At 36.2% G+C, this 18913-nt stretch overlaps 2 protein-coding genes across 2 annotated transcripts; both read right to left on the bottom strand.

The window, feature by feature from the left end:
- Positions 1–1273: 1273 nt before the first annotated feature.
- On the bottom strand, positions 1274–8827 carry LOC107581038 (uncharacterized protein C12orf56-like). The gene is made up of 6 exons (XM_016266626.1): positions 8397–8827; positions 6732–6911; positions 3630–3932; positions 2155–2232; positions 1869–2047; positions 1274–1787 (listed from the first exon to the last, which is right to left on the bottom strand). The coding sequence occupies exons 1-6, from the start codon at positions 8646–8648 to the stop codon at positions 1673–1675; spliced, it is 1107 nt and encodes a 368-aa protein (XP_016122112.1). The 5' UTR covers positions 8649–8827; the 3' UTR covers positions 1274–1672.
- Positions 8828–9867: 1040 nt separating this feature from the next.
- On the bottom strand, positions 9868–17898 carry LOC107579629 (uncharacterized). The gene is made up of 5 exons (XM_016265438.1): positions 17464–17898; positions 12566–12757; positions 12297–12453; positions 12032–12217; positions 9868–10673 (listed from the first exon to the last, which is right to left on the bottom strand). Exons 1-5 carry the CDS (start codon positions 17627–17629, stop codon positions 10448–10450), a joined length of 927 nt encoding a protein of 308 aa, XP_016120924.1. The 5' UTR covers positions 17630–17898; the 3' UTR covers positions 9868–10447.
- Between the last annotated feature and the right edge of the window lie 1015 nt (positions 17899–18913).

Below are 18913 nucleotides of genomic sequence, written 5' to 3'. Positions count from 1 at the left end.
TTCGACTTACAAGTTCAGAAGATCTTGACGCTCAACAACCCCACGCTGTTTCCGGTGCGCTTTGGAAAACATTCCCCAGTAGCAACAAAAGCGACCGAGCGTCCGTTCCCGTTCTGTAACGTTACTCCTGTCATAATCAGAAAATCGCGATTTTGTCTTCAGCTGTGGGAATTATATATAAAAAAAAGTTGTTTATATTGCGTGTATAGACTCTTTGCTATATGAAGGTCACACATATCTGTTTATGAATGTCACATTAAAAATGAACAGTTTAATTGCCCCATATTTTCAATAAAAAAAATGAAAATCCATAAAAAATGTTTTAATTATTACATATTTGAAATGATTATGATCTAAACAATAAGGTAAATAAAGATAAACCACAAAATGTGTTGTGTTAAAATAATTTATATCAATTCATAGTTTGTTGGATTGGACTTGGCAAGTAAATTAACTCCTTGCATTTTGACAGCAGGGTCAGGTGTATAAAATAGATATACAAAATCAAATAAATAAATACAATTAAAGGTCTAGGGCTTTCTTTGTAAGTCATAGTTGTCTATTATTAAAGGGGTCATAGGATGCCCATTTTCCACAACTTGATATGATTCTTTAGGGTCTTAATGAAAAGTCTGTAACATAGTTTGGTTAATTTCTCAATGGTAGTGTAAAAAAACACTTTTTTACCCTGTCAAAAACAGCTCTTTTCAGATCAGTTTTTGTAGCATTTTCCTTGAAATGTTAATGAGCTCTGCTGGCGAGAGAGACTGTTTACTTTAGCCACATTATTAGGAAAGGCGATTTGCAAAGATTCATTACAAAACATTATACTCACTTCTTCTGATGAGGCTGGATCATGAATGATTCGCGCGAACATAGAATTGGATTTTTATCATTAGGCTATAGGGTGGTTGTGTACACACACTGCCAACACATTTATGACCCCTTTAAGTTTTATTGCATTTTTATTTTTGATCACCTAAAGTGCTTTTGCATCAGAAACTCACCGTGACACAAACAAAAACAGGGTAAATATCACTTAATATTTTCATTGTCAATTACATGCTGTAATTGTGTCAATTTATGTGTGTGTGTGTGTGTGTGTGCACTGCAAATGCTGCATTTATATACACTTGCAGTTTTTTTATTGCATATGCAAAAACACCCATTCAACAATTAGGTTTATAAAAATCTCACAGACACACAAATGTTTATTTAAAATATTTGTTATGTTTAATTTGAGGCCTTGAGGTACATAGAGTTCCTGAAAATCAGTTAAGTGCATCTGTACCAGTGGCTTAAGCTACAGTAAATGTATTCATATCATAATACTGTGACCAGTCTCATATAAGAGTGACCTGCCAAACCTGAATTTGTTTACTGAAAAGTGCAATTTGATATCAGTCTATTTAATGCATATTCATATTTAATAAATAGTTCAATATATCATCTGTTCTGTGATGTAACGCATATTACAGTGATAATAATCCTGAGTGTAGACAAAGGCGATATGCTAAACAGAGTAAAATCCCGCAGTCTCTGTTCAACACACAGTAAGACACAACACAAGCATCTGAAAGTGCAGCATATTCATCCAAAGGCACATTCCCACGTCTGTCTGCAGAAACAAGAAATTCGATGCCAGAGGAACAGAAAGAAAAAGAGCCAGAGCTCAAGGTTTCTGGAGAATGAGATTGAGGAGCTGGGATAGAAGGCGCTGGGCAGGCTGACTGATGGGGTAGTGATGGGGCAGTTTGTCCTTCAGCCCTGACGTCTTCACATAGTACCTATAAAAAACAGAGGATATTATAATCAAAAGTATGACAGCTCTGCCTTAGCCTTGCAATTATTTGAACCTCATGAGGAACCTGAACTCCTCCTTGAATCCCGTCCTGATATATTCGCTCAAACAGGTGCTGTGCTGCAGACAGGCTAACAAAACACGGCAGCGCTGGTACAGAAGAACCGCCTGAGACGGGCTGAGCGGATCCTGGGGACCTGAGAGAAGCAGAACCACCTGCTGGGCCTGATAGCCCACAAACGGGAGCTGCGAAAGAGCGAGCAGGACATACATCCAAACATTCGTTCTGATGTGGAATCTAATCATGTGGATTCATGCAAATATGCCTGAAAATGAAATGGGTATATACTTACTAAGAATGGATGTGGTTTAAGCAATCGAAACACCCAGCCGATGGTAAGGAAATGTCCCAGAGCAGATGTGCAACTAGCCTTTGAACCACAAATGAGACACGTAAAGCTGATCAGTGTTATACATGCATATGCATAAATAATACACTACTGGTCAAAAGTATAATTATGATTAATAATAATTATGATTTTTTAAATATAAGTCTATTCTGCTCACCAACACGGCATTTATTTGATCATAAATCCAGTAAAAGCTCTAATATTGTGAAATATTAGTACAGTGTTGATTATAATGTCATTTAAAGGTTACAAAAACATTTCTCACAATGATCCAACTTTATTTTCACCCAAAATATATCATTATTTAAACATTTATTTATAATATTCTAAACAGAGGGTTTTAAAGTGAAAATGTACAGCTTATATGTTTATTAAAACATTTAAATTTACAAAAATGTGCTTTTTGATCTGTAAAGCAGTCAAAATGATCCTTTTAGCAGTACTTTTGCGCTTTCAACACAGTGCGTATTTATTTCAACCTTTATACCATTAAAGATATTTTTAGTAGGGCAAATTAAGGTGTATAATAAAGAAGACGAAAAAAATCTAAAGACTGCAATATACGTCTTCTTAATTTATTTTATATTGTATTATGAACAATATATATATATTTTTTATTTAAAACAATTAGGGAAGCAGTTTTGTTTTTAATTATTAATATCAAATTATTAATAATAATAAATTAATGATATATCATGGCAAACTCCAAAGTGATATAAGATTAAAAACAAAAGTTAAGATAATAATCTTTTTATTGTACTTTATTTTATATTATGAATAATATTTTATTCATTTAAAAAAAGGGAATCAATTTTGTTTTAAAATACTTAACATTTAAAATAATTAATTATTATTGTTAATAATAATATATTATTCATATGTTAAAAACTTAAATATATAAAAAACAAATATATAATCATTTTATATGTCCTTATTTGTGACAAAAATGTGTTTTTTTAATCTGTAAGTCTTATTTTAGCAGAACATTATCACTAAACAGTAAAAGTATTTTATTGAGTGAGTGAGTGACGTGACATGTGGCCAAGTATGGTGACCCATACTTGGAATTAGTGCTCTGCATTTAACCCATCCAAAGTGCACACACACAGCAGTGAACACACACACACCGTGAACACACACCCGGAGCAGTGGGCAGCCATTTATGCTGCGGCGCCTGGGAAGCAGTTGGGGTTCAGTGCCTTGCTCAAGGGCACCTCAGTCGTGGTATTGAAGGTGGAAGAGAGTGCTGTACATTCACTCCCCCCACCCACAATCCCTGCCAGTACGAGACTCGAACCCCCAACCTTTGAGTTAGGAGTCCGACTCTCTAACCATTAGGCCACGACTGCCCATACAAAAGGAATGTTGACCATTAAACACAAAGCGAGTAGAAACCGACTACGACCACGAACACATACTATAATGCAGCTGCTCCAGGAGCTCTGCAGATGAAGGTATATTCGGGATGATGGAGATACCGCATAAAGGTGTAACTCTTCCTCTTTCTCCTCTGTTGTTGTTCTCCTCATCAGTGCTGTCGGGACTGAAGCGCTGGGACTCTCTCGCTGGTCACTGGAGCTGGAGGAGTGAGCGGGAGACGTATTAAACACAGCCAGAGCCAAATCATCCGGGTTCGGACAGGAAGCTGAACGTCTCTCCGGAATGACGCTGCCTTCTTCTTCCTCCAGACCACCATCACTATAACAGACAAACATATATATGTATTTTTACAGCAAGTCAAACATGTCAAGGTGATTAACATCTTAAAGGGATAGTTCACCCAAAAATGACATTTCTCTCATCATTTACTCACCCGCATGTTGTTCCAAACCTGTATGAGTTTCATTCTTCTGCTAAACACAAAAGAAGATATTTTGAAGAATGTTAGTGAACAAACAGTTGCCGGTAGCTGTTGACTTCCACTGTACGGAAAAAAATGCTATGGAAGTCAATGGGGACCAGAACAATGGGGACTATTTGCTTCCCCACATTCTTCAAAATATCTTCTTTTATGTTCAGCAGAAGAAAAAAACTCATAAAGGTTTGGTGAGTAATTGATGACAGAATTATAATTTTTGAGTGAACTATCCGTTTAAAACTGTCTTAAAAGCTCAGCAAAGAAAAAAACTATTATTATTATTATATTTTATTATTAATAATATTTTATTTTAGATTAAAAAGCAGGGAAACCGTTTTTAAGCATTAATATTACATTAAGAGTATTATAAATAATAATCATTACTATTTAAATGAATAATGTTATTAATATTTATGACATGGCAAGCAGGGTTATTATAGTTAACAGAAATCATAAAAACATTGGTTACTGGAAATAAAATAAACCGTAATTGAAATCAAATTAAATATTTAACATATTAATATTAATTTATTCAATTTTAACTATAGTTGACAAGGAAACATTACTCATTTTTATTTAGTTTAATTTTATGTGCTAAAATAATACTAAAACTAAAAAATAGACATATAAAACTATTAAAAATAACAAAAACACAACCAAATTACTAAAACTTTCACTAAAATGAAAATGGAAGGCATGAAAAACGAATTAAAAATATTAATAAAACCTATAATACATTAACTATAATATATTGCATTAAAATAATACAATAAAATAAATGATAAAAATGTGTTTAAGTTTAATTTGAGGTTTAAATTTTAAGATTAAGATGGCCTCACATGTGTTCAAGGCCTCAAACTCTCAACAAGGTTTAAATCTACTGTAGAAAATAATTTTTCCTGGTCACGATCTTCACAAAAATACTTAAGGGGTTAACTTTCTAATAAACTGATCTAAGACAGATCTGTTTATAATGTAAATAGGTGTCTTCAAAGAGCTCCTCTGAACTGTATAATTAAATAGAGCCTTTGATAAAGCATAAAAGCAACTTGTTGCAACGCTGCACTCTAGTTGCACTGACAGAACATTTCCATGAGGAGGCGCTGATGAGCGACATGTTCAGCGGCACAGAACTTCACTGTTCGGATGCCAGTCAGACAAGGTCGTTCACGTGCCATCATCAACCTCCCTTTTCAATCTCCTCTAATAGGATGCAGGATAACGAGAAAATCTTTCCATAGGCCTCAACCTTCTCACAATTTCCCCAGCGGAAATGCCCACAAACTTTTTTTTAGGTGCACTGACCTACTTTCCGTTCTCATACTGATGTCTGAAAAATGCTCACAGACCGTGTCTGTACAACTGCACACCACCAATTCAACAAAGCCTTCAACTGATAGTTAAACTGTGGAAAAGCTGGCTTTAAATAACGTTTAAAGCACTTCCCATGTGGTTTACTCCTCAATGGCAAGTGCTCACAAATATGTGCTAAACGTGAACTAATGGCCTCCCTCGGGTCGGCTTCGACTCACTGCTCCTCTATAAACATTACAGAGCTACTGAGAGAAATCTCTGGTTCACACTGTTCTCAGAACAGTCTCAGAGACGTCTGATGGCTGGCAGCTCCAGCACAAACACATGTCGTTCAGAACGTCAAGCTGCCGTGTTTTGCTGAGCCAAACAGGGTCTTTTAATTGGACATTTATTGTTCGAGGTTTCCATCTCATCTCGTGCCCTGGCAACAGTGTGAATGACGCCAATCCTCCTCCTCTGCTCACCGCAGTAAAGTCATGACTGTCAACGGTGTAAAACGCATGACAGCACATCGTGTTTGCAGCTGATCTCAGTTTTGGAAACCAAGTGGTTTTCAGCATTCAAATTTTCCAGCTTTCGTTATGAATATCAGTGTTGTTATCGTTAACTAAAACTATAACTAATACAATAACATGTAAATACTAGATAAAAACTTAAACTAAATGGAAACAGTACAAAACTCAAACAGAAATCAAACTAAAACCGATCAAAATGACAAAAGAAAAACTCAAATTAATTAAATGTTACAGTTTTTATTAATATTTTGAGTTCCTTTTTTTATCTTTTGATTTTCTGTTTTCGCGTTTTTTGACATTTTTGTTCGTTTTTGTTTTTTAACACGTCCATATAGTTTTTTATTAATTATTATTTCAGTCTTGGTTTTAGTTATCATTGTACGTCAACTTGAAAATGAGAAATGTTGAAAATAAAATAAAAAGCTTAAATATACATATTGTTTTACGTTTTATTTTTCAGTTAAAATTGAATTTATTTTAGAAGTGACAAGGGTTTTTATGGTTTTAATTTTAAGTAAATTATAATAACCCTGATAATATTAAAATAACACTAATGAATACAAGTGACTGAAGTGTTATTAGCACAAAAACAGCAAAAATGATATAGTAATCAGCATGAAACCACATACACAACACTTAATAAACTGCGAGTGGTTTCCAGTTTACAAGATCCGTCTTTCTTTTATCTGCGTTCATTAAACATGCATATGTAACACGACCTCTCTCCGCTCCTCATTTCTTCTTCAGACGCTCGCGTTGCAGCATTTCAGAGAGCAACATGCTTTTTGCAAATGTCAAGAACAGCTTGTGAACTTGTGATTGAATTAAATAGCTTTTTTACTCTTCAGCGAATGACGGGCACTCGAGCTCCGTCCTGGAAATGATGGCTTATTCTGACCGGATCCTTTGGGTCTTGAGCTCTTTTTCCCAGGATTCTTTGTGGTATGAACAATGCGGATATGCAGTGAGCGTTCACGACCCTGTCCGCTGAGGAAATCAGGCAAATCATTGATCTGTGAGGAAAGACAGAGATCTGTATGCTCACAGTCTAACATTGACCTAATAACATCAGTGTAAGCCGCTTGATGTGGGGATGAATGACCGTTTAATAACGTCTGATCATCAATCAGAATCATTAATATTTATATAGAATATGCGTGGTGTATTTCTGAGGAAAATGCATTTGCACCTATGTTAATAACAGATAAACTGCGTTTTCTTGGTAATTCTGCTATTGTGACATTTAGGCTAAATGCTTCATCCGTCTGTCTTTTCCAGTCTTTCAGTGCTGAACCGTTCCATGACTCATGCTTTGAGCTGTACGAACATGAGCTTACCAAACACACCTTCTTCAAGCAGTTTAACATGACAGGATAAGCAAACGTCCTCACTATAATTAGCATTGTCTCAGCAGACAGTCCTGCTTTATTTGACATTTAGAACACATTGCCTCAGCGGCGAGTGATGTATGTATGATTTAAAAATGATCAGTAAATAAATAATACATGATTATTAGTTAATTTACTTACATTATTATTCAAGCAATTCAGTGAGGGGATGAGAAAATTAATAAAGATACAAAAATAAGTGTGTGAAGTCTGCATCTGCATTTTTGGATGATTCATAACTATGATTTTTCATGACTTTTCCAATCATTTGTGATGACTGAAGAAGGAGATCGCTCTCACAAAGAGTATTTCTTACAAAAAAAACATTATAATAAGACATTTTTAGAAATGAGCATACTGTAACTATACACAAATATACATTTTTTATTTCATTTATCATGTTTCATTTCATTTCCATGACTTTCCTAGATCTAGTTATCACATTCCGTGTTATTTCCAGGAGTGCATGAATCCTGTTCAGAAGAGTATGGCCAAGTTAAATTATGACAATTCATTTTGCAAAAAAGAATTTACGCAAAGTCAGCAAAATATCACAAATTCATTTTTTTATTGAGCAAATATGCAAAATATGTTTATATGTTGTTTCTGTTAATGTGCATATTGAACTGCATTGTACTGTTATTTTACTATATTGTGATTACTATATTGTTCTCTTGTGTTGTTTCAGTAAATGCATTCCCAGCTAACAGGGAACGTTCTCGCAACTTTGGTTAATTTTCTGGACAGGTTCTCTCAACGTTAATAGAACATTTGTTCAGTTTCCTGATTTTTTTTAAATAGCGCTCTCAAAATGTTAGGACAAAAACCATAATTTATACATCATTCACGGAATTTTAGTTTGCAAAATGATCAAATGGAATGTTGCCATAAAGTTTTCTCCAACCAAGAACTTTCAAAAAACTGAACGTTAAGAGAACATTCAGAAATAACCTTTTCATAACTTAACGGGAACGTTCGCAAAACGTTCTTGTTAGTTGGGTTAATCAGTTGTACTCACTTATACTTGTGCACGTGATAATAAAGTACTCTCTATCAGCAGATGAAATGGCAACATTCAGGTGTGTGTTTCTATGTGTGTCTCTCTCTCACCAGCTCGATGCTCTTGATGTGTCTGAAGCTGAGCGCCTCACGCAGCGCGCGCGGCTGATACTCGCTCAGATACACGCGCTCATCACTCAGGATCACATGCATGAAAACCTTCTTCACCGACCCCGAGACCACCACACACGGCTCGTAGACCCGGATCCGCTCGTACACATCCTGACTGGCGTTTCTTTTGAGGAAAGAGTCCAGTTTGCTGTTGTTCTGACGGAGCAGCCCGTCCGCGCTGGTTCTGGCCATGAGAATGTCACCTTCAACACCACACACACCCTACTTCTTCCCATATCCCGCGCGTGCTGTCATATTAAACACCACGCAGAAGTCATTTCTACATTCACTGATTCCCTGCTGTGTCGCTCGGCTGCAAGGTGTATTCTATTCTCGCTCTCTGTGCGTATTTAACTCATGTCAGTTGGAGAGGAGCGGCGCTCTCGTTGCGCATGCGCATGCGCCCTTATAAATAGTGCAGCATGGCTTGGCTCTTTGTTATGAGAGGTATACAGCATGCAACAATAACAAACGATATGCTATAAACGTAAAAACAAATGAATATTAAACTTTTTACACACATATTTCATAAAGCAAAATGGTATATCAAATGATTTTGTTATATATTTTATAACATAGTTGAGAACCATCCTTAAACAAAGTTAGGTATTAAAAAAATCCTGAAACCTAAAAATTGACTGGTGATTTAAAAAAAAAATCTGAAACTTACCAGCAGGTGTGTTGAGGCAAGTTGGAGCTAAACTCTGCAGGACACCGGCCCTCCAGGACCGAGCTTGTGTAAGAGATGTGTGTTTTATGAGTGAAATGCATGCTGAAATGATCGCGGAACCATCGCGCCACCTTGTGGACGTAAAGACGAGTCGGTTTACTTGAGAAGATGCTTCCATTTCTTATTGAAGTAGTGCTAGTTAATCTGGGGGCTGTTAACTAAACTGTTAGACATTATGCCTCTCATCATTACGACATTCTCATGCATAATTTAATGTGTAAAAACACCACTGCCCTCATATGGAGTCTATAGCCTAACAACAGTCATTTTAAACAGAACAATTTTATTACATAAATATATATAATGTACTGTGAATAATAAAAGGCAATCTACTGTTCATTGCAACAAAGCATCTGTAAAACCCAGTCGTTCAGTCACCGCTAAATTTACTGCTGCCAATCCATCATCTTGTTTTCATCATCCTCTGTTTTCCTTCACAGCGTTGTTTCCTACATATGCTGCAATAGACAGATAAAACACTGTGAACATGCCAAAGCTCAACTGATTAGGTCAGCTAATTAGAAAGCTCAAACTCAAGTAGGTCAGTTTGACTGGACCCAGAAAGTCAGATCCTAAGATTAAACATTTTCATGTGAATAGGACTTATCTGTGAAACCATATATATACATTTTTTTTCCAAATAATTGTGTGTGTGTATGATATGGTGAGACATTGTGGGCAATAAAAAATACACATGTATATTTATTTTAATCTTTTTATTTGTTATAAACAAAATCAAGTTTGAAGTATCATAGGTTTATGAGATCCCAATGTCTGTCCATAATCTGGACGTCAGTGTAGTTCTCCTACACTTCTATAATACAAAAAACATAGAAATATTAAACCGATGCTCTAATGTGACATGACACAGTTGCATTTTTTCATTTTATGAGTGCAAGTCAGAACCTTTAACACAAAAATAAAAAGTACTAACTGACAATAATAAAACCTGGAGTGGATCACAGTACCAGGATGGAGTCCTCACCTCTCCTGATGTAACTTTCCTCTCCAAGAAACTACACAACGGGCCTCCTTAGAGTCATTCAGAAATGTCCTTACATATGCAACATACTAAATGTAACTACATTTGGACCCACACATGGTCCAACATCTAGATCTAGCGGTGTGTAGTGATCTAGGTGGCTCTAACTTGAGTCCATCATTTCTCTTGGTTTTCTGAACCCCAGGAGCCGTTTGCATGTAGGGGTCGTAATCTGTCGCCATGACGACAGTTGTAAAAGTTCTGAATAAAAGTGTGTTTCTATGGCCACAGACGCTGTGGAGTGGCGCTGGGGTACGGCGGCAGAGCAGACTGTTCGCCGGGGCTTTCTGCGGGCGGAGGGGTGGAGAGGCGGAGGTAGACGGGCGCGCTGGGTGCAGTCGGCACTGTAGGTGTGGGAACCCTCTGCAGGACCACATGCGGGTACATCTGACTTTCTGTACGGTAAAGACCAGGAAGAGGAGCTTTCAGGAGGTTTTCCTGACTTCTGCAAAACAAACATAGCATTTTTTTTAAAGAAATGTATGTTTTTATTGAGCATGGGTACATTAAATTGATCAAAATTGACAGTAAAGACATTAGTAATATTACAAAAGATTTCTATTTCAAATAAATGCTGTTTTTTTGAACATTCAGCAAAGAATCCTGAAAAGAAAATGCATAACAGTTTCCACAAAAATATTGCACTACTGTTTACTATGGAAGATTGTAAACTGCAAGGTATAAATACAGAACTGTGAGATATAAACTCAGAATTGCGAGATATAAATAAAGCAGAATTGTAAGATATAAATGCAGAATTGTGAGTTACAAATGCAGAATTGTGAAAAATGCAGAATTGCTAGATATAAATGCTGAATTGTAAGATTTAAACTCAGAATTGTGAGATACAAATGCAGAATGGCAAGATATAAATTTATATATAGTATTTATATTTAAAGATACAAAGAAAAGTCAGAATTGCGACAAACTTGCAATTGCAAGAAAAAAAGTCAGAATTGTGAGATAAAAATTACCTTTTTAATTTTTTATTTTGTGGCGGAAGCAAAAAAAAAAAACATAATTACAAATTCAGAATTCAGAGAGAGTCAGATTAAAAGAGGATAAAATAGAAAACTTAATTTCCTCTCAAATAGTGCCAGAATTTTTATTTTTGTGTGATTTAATCGATTAATTTCACACGTAAACACAATCAAGCAAAATTAAAACTGCACAGTTTCTCACCTCTGATACCCATGGTTATCATAACTAGCCAGTCCCCCCATATAGACCGGGCTCTCAGGGGTCAGATGGGGGTCAAGGTGCTGGGAAAGACAGTAAATTTTAGGTGGATGAAAAGCTTCCCAGTCTCCTTCATCTCTCTCCAGCCAGCACTCATTCCTCCAGGATGATTTACACTTGTCTCTCGTCCTGGAAACTCAGAGAAATCATTAGCATCCTCTTTGCCTATTTTAAACTCCCTTGTCGCTTCCTCCCCAGATGTGCATACCTGCCCCGTCTGTCTGTCCGTTCTGCCCTCTCTTTGCTCATGCGCTCCTGCAGGCAGCAGATGATGAAGGACACGGACATGGCGAGGATGATGATGCTGCTCACTACCGATGCCAGTACAGCCACTCTCAGCCCGCGGTCCTCTGGTTTGGGAATGGCTACCATATTTACACAATAGTCCACATTGAAAATCTGGGATTTAATTAGCAGGAGTGCATTTCTTAGGTTAAAAGAGGATAAAATAGAAAACTTAATTTCCTCTCAAATAGTGCCAGAATTTTTATTTTTGTGTGATTTAATCGATTAATTTCACACGTAAACACAATCAAGCAAAATTAAAACTGCACAGTTTCTCACCTCTGATACCCATGGTTATCATAACTAGCCAGTCCCCCCATATAGACCGGGCTCTCAGGGGTCAGATGGGGGTCAAGGTGCTGGGAAAGACTGTAAATTTTAGGTGGATGAAAAGCTTCCCAGTCTCCTTCATCTCTCTCCAGCCAGCACTCATTCCTCCAGGATGATTTACACTTGTCTCTCGTCCTGGAAACTCAGAGAAATCATTAGCATCCTCTTTGCCTATTTTAAACTCCCTTGTCTCTTCCTCCCCAGATGTGCATACCTGCCCCGTCTGTCTGTCCGTTCTGCCCTCTCTTTGCTCATGCGCTCCTGCAGGCAGCAGATGATGAAGGACACGGACATGGCGAGGATGATGATGCTGCTCACTACCGATACCAGTACAGCCACTCTCAGCCCGCGGTCCTCTGGTTTGGGAATGGCTACCATATTTACACAATAGTCCACATTGAAAATCTGGGATTTAATTAGCAGGAGTGCATTTCTTAGGTGTTTTTATCTCTTAAAACAGAAATGATGGCAGTGAACACAGACCCTCACAGTCGGGTGGGTAGTTGCTCCACTGAGCGGTGTCGCTACGTAGGACACAGGTGATCTCCTCGCTGCCCACCAGCTGGTACCCCTCGAGGCACCAGAACACCAACACCGTGCCCACAGTCATCCCAGTGCCCTTCTCTACATAGAAAGAACCTCGCCGAGGGGGAAGCAGCGTCGTGCAACTCAGGCCTGCAAATACAAAGCACAGATGGTTAGAAACCACTTTTAAATGTGCCACTTTTAAATATGTACTTAAATCAATCAGAGAATAGAATAGAATAGAATGCCAGTTGATGCTATCATTTGTTCATGATTGGACTAAATCAAACACAATAGAATAGAATAGAATAGAATTCAACTTGTTGATACCACTTTTGCCATGATTGGACTAAATCAGACACATAACAGAATGGAGTAGAACAGAATGCAACTTCTTACTATCACTTATTCATAAAAGGAAACTTGTTGCTATCACTTTTTCATGACTGGACTGAATAGAATAAAATAGAATAGATTGCAACTTGTTACTATCCCATTTTCATAGAATAAAGTTTGTTGCTATCACTTTTTTATAATTGGACTAAATCAAACACAGAATAGAATAGAACAGAACAGAATAGAATGCAGCTTGTTGCTATTACTTTTTCACGATTGGACTAAATAGAATAGAATAGATTGCAACTTGTTACTATCACATTTTCATAGAATAAAATTTGTTGCTATCACTTTTTCATAATTGGACCAAATCAAACAGAATAGAATAGAACTTGTTGCTATCACTTTTTCATAATTGGACTAAATCAAACACAGAATAGAATAGAAAAGAACTTGTTGCTATCACTTTTTTATAATTGGACTAAATCAAACAGAATAGAATAGAACAGAATAGAATAGAATGCAGCTTGTTGCTATTACTTCAGAGAATATTGGACTAAATATAATATAATATCATATAATATAATAGAATAGATTGCAACTTGTTACTATCACATTTTCATAGAATAAAATTTGTTGCTATCACTTTTTAATAATTGGACTAAATCAAACAGAATAGAATAAAACTTGTTGCTATCACTTTTTTATAATTGGACTAAATCAAACACAGAATAGAATACAACAGAATAGAATGGAATGCAGCTTGTTGCTATTACTTTTTCATGATTGGACTAAATAGAATAGAATAGATTGCAACTTGTTACTATCACATTTTCATAGAATAAAAATTGTTGCTATCACCTTTTCATAATTGGACTAAATCAAACACAGAATAGAATAGAAAATAACTTGTTGCTATCACTTTTTTATAATTGGACTAAATCAAACACAATAGAATAGAATAGAATAGAATGCAGCTTGTTGCTATTACTTTTTCATGATTGGACTAAATAGAATAGAGCAGAACAGAACAGAACAGAATAGAATAGAATAGAATAGAATAGAATGCAGCTTGTTGCTATCACTTTTTCATGATTGGACTAAATAGAATAGAGCAGAACAGAACAGAACAGAACAGAACAGAACAGAATAGAATATAATATAATATAATATAATATAATAGAATAGAATAGAATAGAATAGAATGCAGCTTGTTGCTATCACTTTTTCATGATTGGACTAAATAGAATAGAGCAGAACAGAACAGAACAGAATAGAATAGAATAGAATAGAATGCAGCTTGTTGCTATCACTTTTTCATGATTGGACTACATTTTTTGGACTTGTAATTTTTGCTAGGCGAATGATAAATGCAGGAATTAAAAGACACCTAGCAACCACTCAGTGTAATAAAAAAAAAGAAATATGTATAAATAATAAATGTCAGTAATCACAATACCAACACTTATGTTTTCCATCAAAATGACAGCTTTAAGCATGCAGCTTGTTGCTATCACTTTTTCATGATTGGACTACATTTTTTGGACTTGTAATTTTTGCTAGGCGAATGATAAATGCAGGAATTAAAAGACACCTAGCAACCACTCAGTGTAATAAAAAAAAATAAAAAAAAATAAATATGTATAAATAATAAATGTCAGTAATCACAATACCAACACTTATGTTTTCCATCAAAATGACAGCTTTAAGTGTGTCTGTGAATGTATGTGTGCAAGAAAGTTCTCCTGGGACTTATTTAACAGTACTTAGTTATCCTCAAGGGTTAAGATGAAAGCATTTTCCCTTCTCTCTTTCCATAAGTACCCACAGGGTGTTTTCTCCTGCGCTCGATCCCATAATCCACCTCTCCTCCAGCCTCTCTTCATTCCCACCGAGGATTCAGCGTGTTCTGTGTTCTCCTACTGAGTTTTCATCACTGCACTGTCCATCTCCACTGTCCATATACAGTCAAACGGAGCTCATTTTGACTGTGCTGGAGTCAGTGTGATTAAGCTGGCAGGGTCACTGGATGGTGTTTATTGTTCACACCAGTTCCAGTCCTGTGCTGGTCTCATTAAGCCGGCTTAACTGGCATGGCAATGCTGCTAGCACTAAGCAATCTGACTCCATGGCAAAATAAATAAATAACTCAACTGTCAGTTTCTTTTTCTCCACTCCGTCCCATCTCACATACTCCCCAAGGGTCGCACCAGAGAGCTTCTCTTAGAATAGAACACGATTAAATAAAGCATAGGGCCGTGCATTAAAAATTGATTACCCAAAAGTCCCTGTAGCTGAGGAGGCCGGGATGATGCAGCCTGACCACATGCTCCTGAAGCTACACTGCCATAAAACCACAGACATTCTCCAGCGGGACAGTCTGAGTGGATCAGTTTGTCAATGCATGATCATGTAACTTCAGCATCTTTAACGTGTTATTGTAACTCGTCTGCTGACCTTACCAGCTATTCCTGTGTACTCTGGCTTTCTCTCTTTAACACTCTCAGTTAAGTAATCCCTTTAAAGAAGTGACGTGGAAGCCTCTGTATTTGTGTTATAGGTAAATGAGTGACAGAGTGAAACAAGCGTCTATATAATGTGTTTTATAGAACAAACTATAATTGTTCTATAAAACAATTGTAGTTTTTCTTATTTTGCATTAGATTTTATTTTTAGATTTATTGTTTCCATTTTAATTGTATTAGTTTAAGGTTTTAGTGATTTTGTTGTGTTTTAAAATATGTTTATATAGTATTTTTTATTTACTTCAGTTTTAATTATTTTAGTATATCAACTTAAATGAACTATAATAACCCTGCATTATGGATTATCTGCATTATTATCATAGCAATTACATTTTTCCCCCAAAAAATTCTTATTACTGTAACGTGCTTGGATGTTTTTGGAATTAGTTTCTTTATATAACAGTGATTATTAAATTCCCATTACTGTAATGTGGTAAAAAAATACAATTATTATTATTACTGTTATTATTATTTTAATTTAAAATAAGATAAATTAAAGGCATAAGAATTACTATCATGGTTTATAAATAATTTACAGTACATACAATTTACATAATATATTATTAGTAATAATGATTTATTTATTTTTTCACATGAGCACGTATTTTCTGTAATGCAATAATTTTACTATAATGCATTACAAAAACGTAGTACTATTTTCTAAATTTAATTTAAGGTAGTACAAGAAAAAACAACATGCATAAAAATGACAAATTCAATAATATATATATATATATATATATTTTTTTTTTTACAGTAATTAGACTTTTTTTCTTTTTTTCTCTTTTTTTGCATTGACAAGAAGAATTTTGGGGCTAATTGTGATAAACTATCATAGAAAAAAATGCCACAGTGCAAAAATCTTAATGTCCTTAACCTTCTTCTTTAAACCAAATATATCTCCATTTCTTTAAGCAGAATATCATTTCTTATTCCTTTCTTTTGATTTTAGGATGAAATCTGACCCGTGCATGTTCTTATTCAGGACAGATCCACTTCAAATTCCTTCAGGTTTGCTGTGCACTGAAAGCTGAAAGCAGGGCAAATTCTGTCATGGCCACGGTGGCGATAAAACCCCCTCCATTTCAGTTTCAAAGCTGGCAACCCTGTAACGGAACTGACAAACTGCCAACTATCCCACTGCCCGCCATTACCACGTGGCAAAAAGCATCCTTTGTTTCACCTGTGCAATAAACCTCAAGGTAACTGACACCTGTGGATGCTGTCTTTTCCTTCACAGATTCATTATACTGCAATCAAACTCAAGTATTAGCTTGATAATGTCAGAGATCCACAGATCTGTCATGCATATTGACTTTAGGTCAGGAAACATAAAAAAACTATTAGCAAAGTACGCTCAAAGTATGCATGGCTTGCAACGGAACTGACAAACTGCCAACTATCCCACTGCCCGCCATTACCACGTGGCAAAAAGCATCCTTTGTTTCACCTGTGCAATAAACCTCAAGGTAACTGACACCTGTGGATGCTGTCTTTTCCTTCACAGATTCATTATACTGCAATCAAACTCAAGTATTAGCTTGATAGTGTCAGAGATCCACAGATCTGTCATGCATATTGACTTTAGGTCAGGAAACATAAAAAAACTATTAGCAAAGTACGCTATTTTATATGCTCACCAATCATAATAAACTCCAATCATAATAAAATCTGAGTTATATGCAGTTCAGGCTGATCTGATTCGCACTGGTGGTTTTATCTGAGCCATTATGAAAGCTCTGTTTGTATGTAAACCCTTAAGAAGATTTTGCATTTTAAAGCCAACACGTGAATTTCACAATAAGTGCATGTGTTTTAATAAACTTGTATGCTTGCGGACTGTAAATGCTGCAGGTTGAGTGCGCTCTTTATGAAAAAGTTATGCAAAACATGCCATTTAGAAACATGCACTATAATTTGATCATTTTTGCATAGCACTATATGAGGATATGCAGTTATTATATCATTATGACCGAATATTGTTGTTATACACACCTGTGTAATTGTCCGTAGGGGCCTCAGAGCTGTTCAGAGGTGGAGTGGTCCGATGAAATATGGGACTGACCGAAGACCCTTCATGTGGCGTAAAAGTCCGAGCCGAGCACCACGTCACAGACCACAGCAGGAAGCTCCAGGTGAGACGGCTCTCCTTCAAAGCCATCGACGTCTGGGGTTAAAAATGAGATGGAAAGTGTGAATGTCAGTCGCTCATGACCGCTGGTCCTTGGCGACTCCAGAGACTTTTCTGTGCTTCAGCAGCCAAACGCAGGCTGTTTGCTCAGGGACAGAACGAGAGAGAGGGAGGGAGAGGGGTGGAGGGAGTTACTCTGACTCTCATGCAGCGCTGCTGTGTGTTTCTCCTCCGTAAGCTGCTTGTCACTGCTGCAGCTCCACTGCTGATTGTGAGCCACTTGCGTAATGCAACACACGGCAGAGCTGCAGTCGTTTATGCAGTCACACATCCTCATGAACATATGCACTGCTCTGCTTCCACTCTCTCTCTCTCTCTCTCTCTCTCTCTCCCATGTGTTTACAAGACTGTGGCTTTAAAGTGGTGGCATATTTACTAGTTAGTTTTAGTCCTAAATAATTGTGGTGAATTGAATCCTCCAAACTAAAATTCCAGTTGAATCATGTTTTTCCTAACACATCAATATTTTCCACGTTTTTATAAAAAGAATAGTAAAGTAAACTTTAAACTATGAAATAACAAAAAACTGTGCAAGTCATTTGATTGATTGATTGTGAATGCAGGTCATTCTGAGCCACATTTCGACACTGAGTCTTATAAGAGTGTGTCAGTTCATCGACTTTATTCATTCATTCCTTCTTGTTACTGATTATATTAAAGATTATAAGCACTATTAGTGCAGCACATGTCACTCACTCGCTCGCAGCAGCTAATAATATCCTGTTGAGAGCTGACAGTGATGTCTCTGTGCAGTGATGTTGGTGACAGACTCCTCTTTCTCTCGCCGTGACTCTGCTGAGAGGGAAACAATCAGACTATAATTGGACTAAATCAAACACAGAATAGAATAGAAAATAACTTGTTGCTATCACTTTTTTATAATTGGACTAAATCAAACACAGAATAGAATACAACAGAATAGAATGGAATGCAGCTTGTTGCTATTACTTTTTCATGATTGGACTAAATAGAATAGAATAGATTGCAACTTGTTACTATCACATTTTCATAGAATAAAAATTGTTGCTATCACCTTTTCATAATTGGACTAAATCAAACACAGAATAGAATAGAACAGAACAGAATAGAATGCAGCTTGTTGCTATTACTTTTTCACGATTGGACTAAATAGAATAGAATAGATTGCAACTTGTTACTATCACATTTTCATAGAATAAAATTTGTTGCTATCACTTTTTCATAATTGGACCAAATCAAACAGAATAGAATAGAACTTGTTGCTATCACTTTTTC

Source organism: Sinocyclocheilus grahami, unplaced genomic scaffold, assembly GCF_001515645.1.
Source record: "Sinocyclocheilus grahami isolate Dianchi unplaced genomic scaffold, SAMN03320097.WGS_v1.1 scaffold33.1, whole genome shotgun sequence".
Lineage (NCBI taxonomy): Eukaryota > Metazoa > Chordata > Actinopteri > Cypriniformes > Cyprinidae > Sinocyclocheilus > Sinocyclocheilus grahami.
The sequence above is the reverse complement of the archived record's forward strand: the minus strand, read 5'-3'. Positions and strand labels throughout refer to the sequence as shown.

Bases quoted from the DNA above. Each gene is read 5' to 3' on its own strand.
- LOC107579629 (XM_016265438.1), bottom strand. From the start codon at position 17,629: ATGGCTTTGAAGGAGAGCCGTCTCACCTGGAGCTTCCTGCTGTGGTCT. The intron at 12,758-17,463 runs GTGTGTATAACA...TTGTATTTGCAG, and splicing joins CCCTACGGACAATTACACAG to GCCTGAGTTGCACGACGCTG. The intron at 12,454-12,565 runs GTCTGTGTTCAC...TAAATATGGTAG, and splicing joins CTACCCACCCGACTGTGAGG to CCATTCCCAAACCAGAGGAC.
- LOC107581038 (XM_016266626.1), bottom strand. From the start codon at position 8,648: ATGGCCAGAACCAGCGCGGACGGGCTGCTCCGTCAGAACAACAGCAAA. The intron at 3,933-6,731 runs GCTATTTAATTC...CTGTAAAAATAC, and splicing joins ATTCGCTGAAGAGTAAAAAA to ATATATATGTTTGTCTGTTA. The intron at 1,788-1,868 runs GTTCCTCATGAG...TGTTTTTTATAG, and splicing joins GGATTCAAGGAGGAGTTCAG to GTACTATGTGAAGACGTCAG.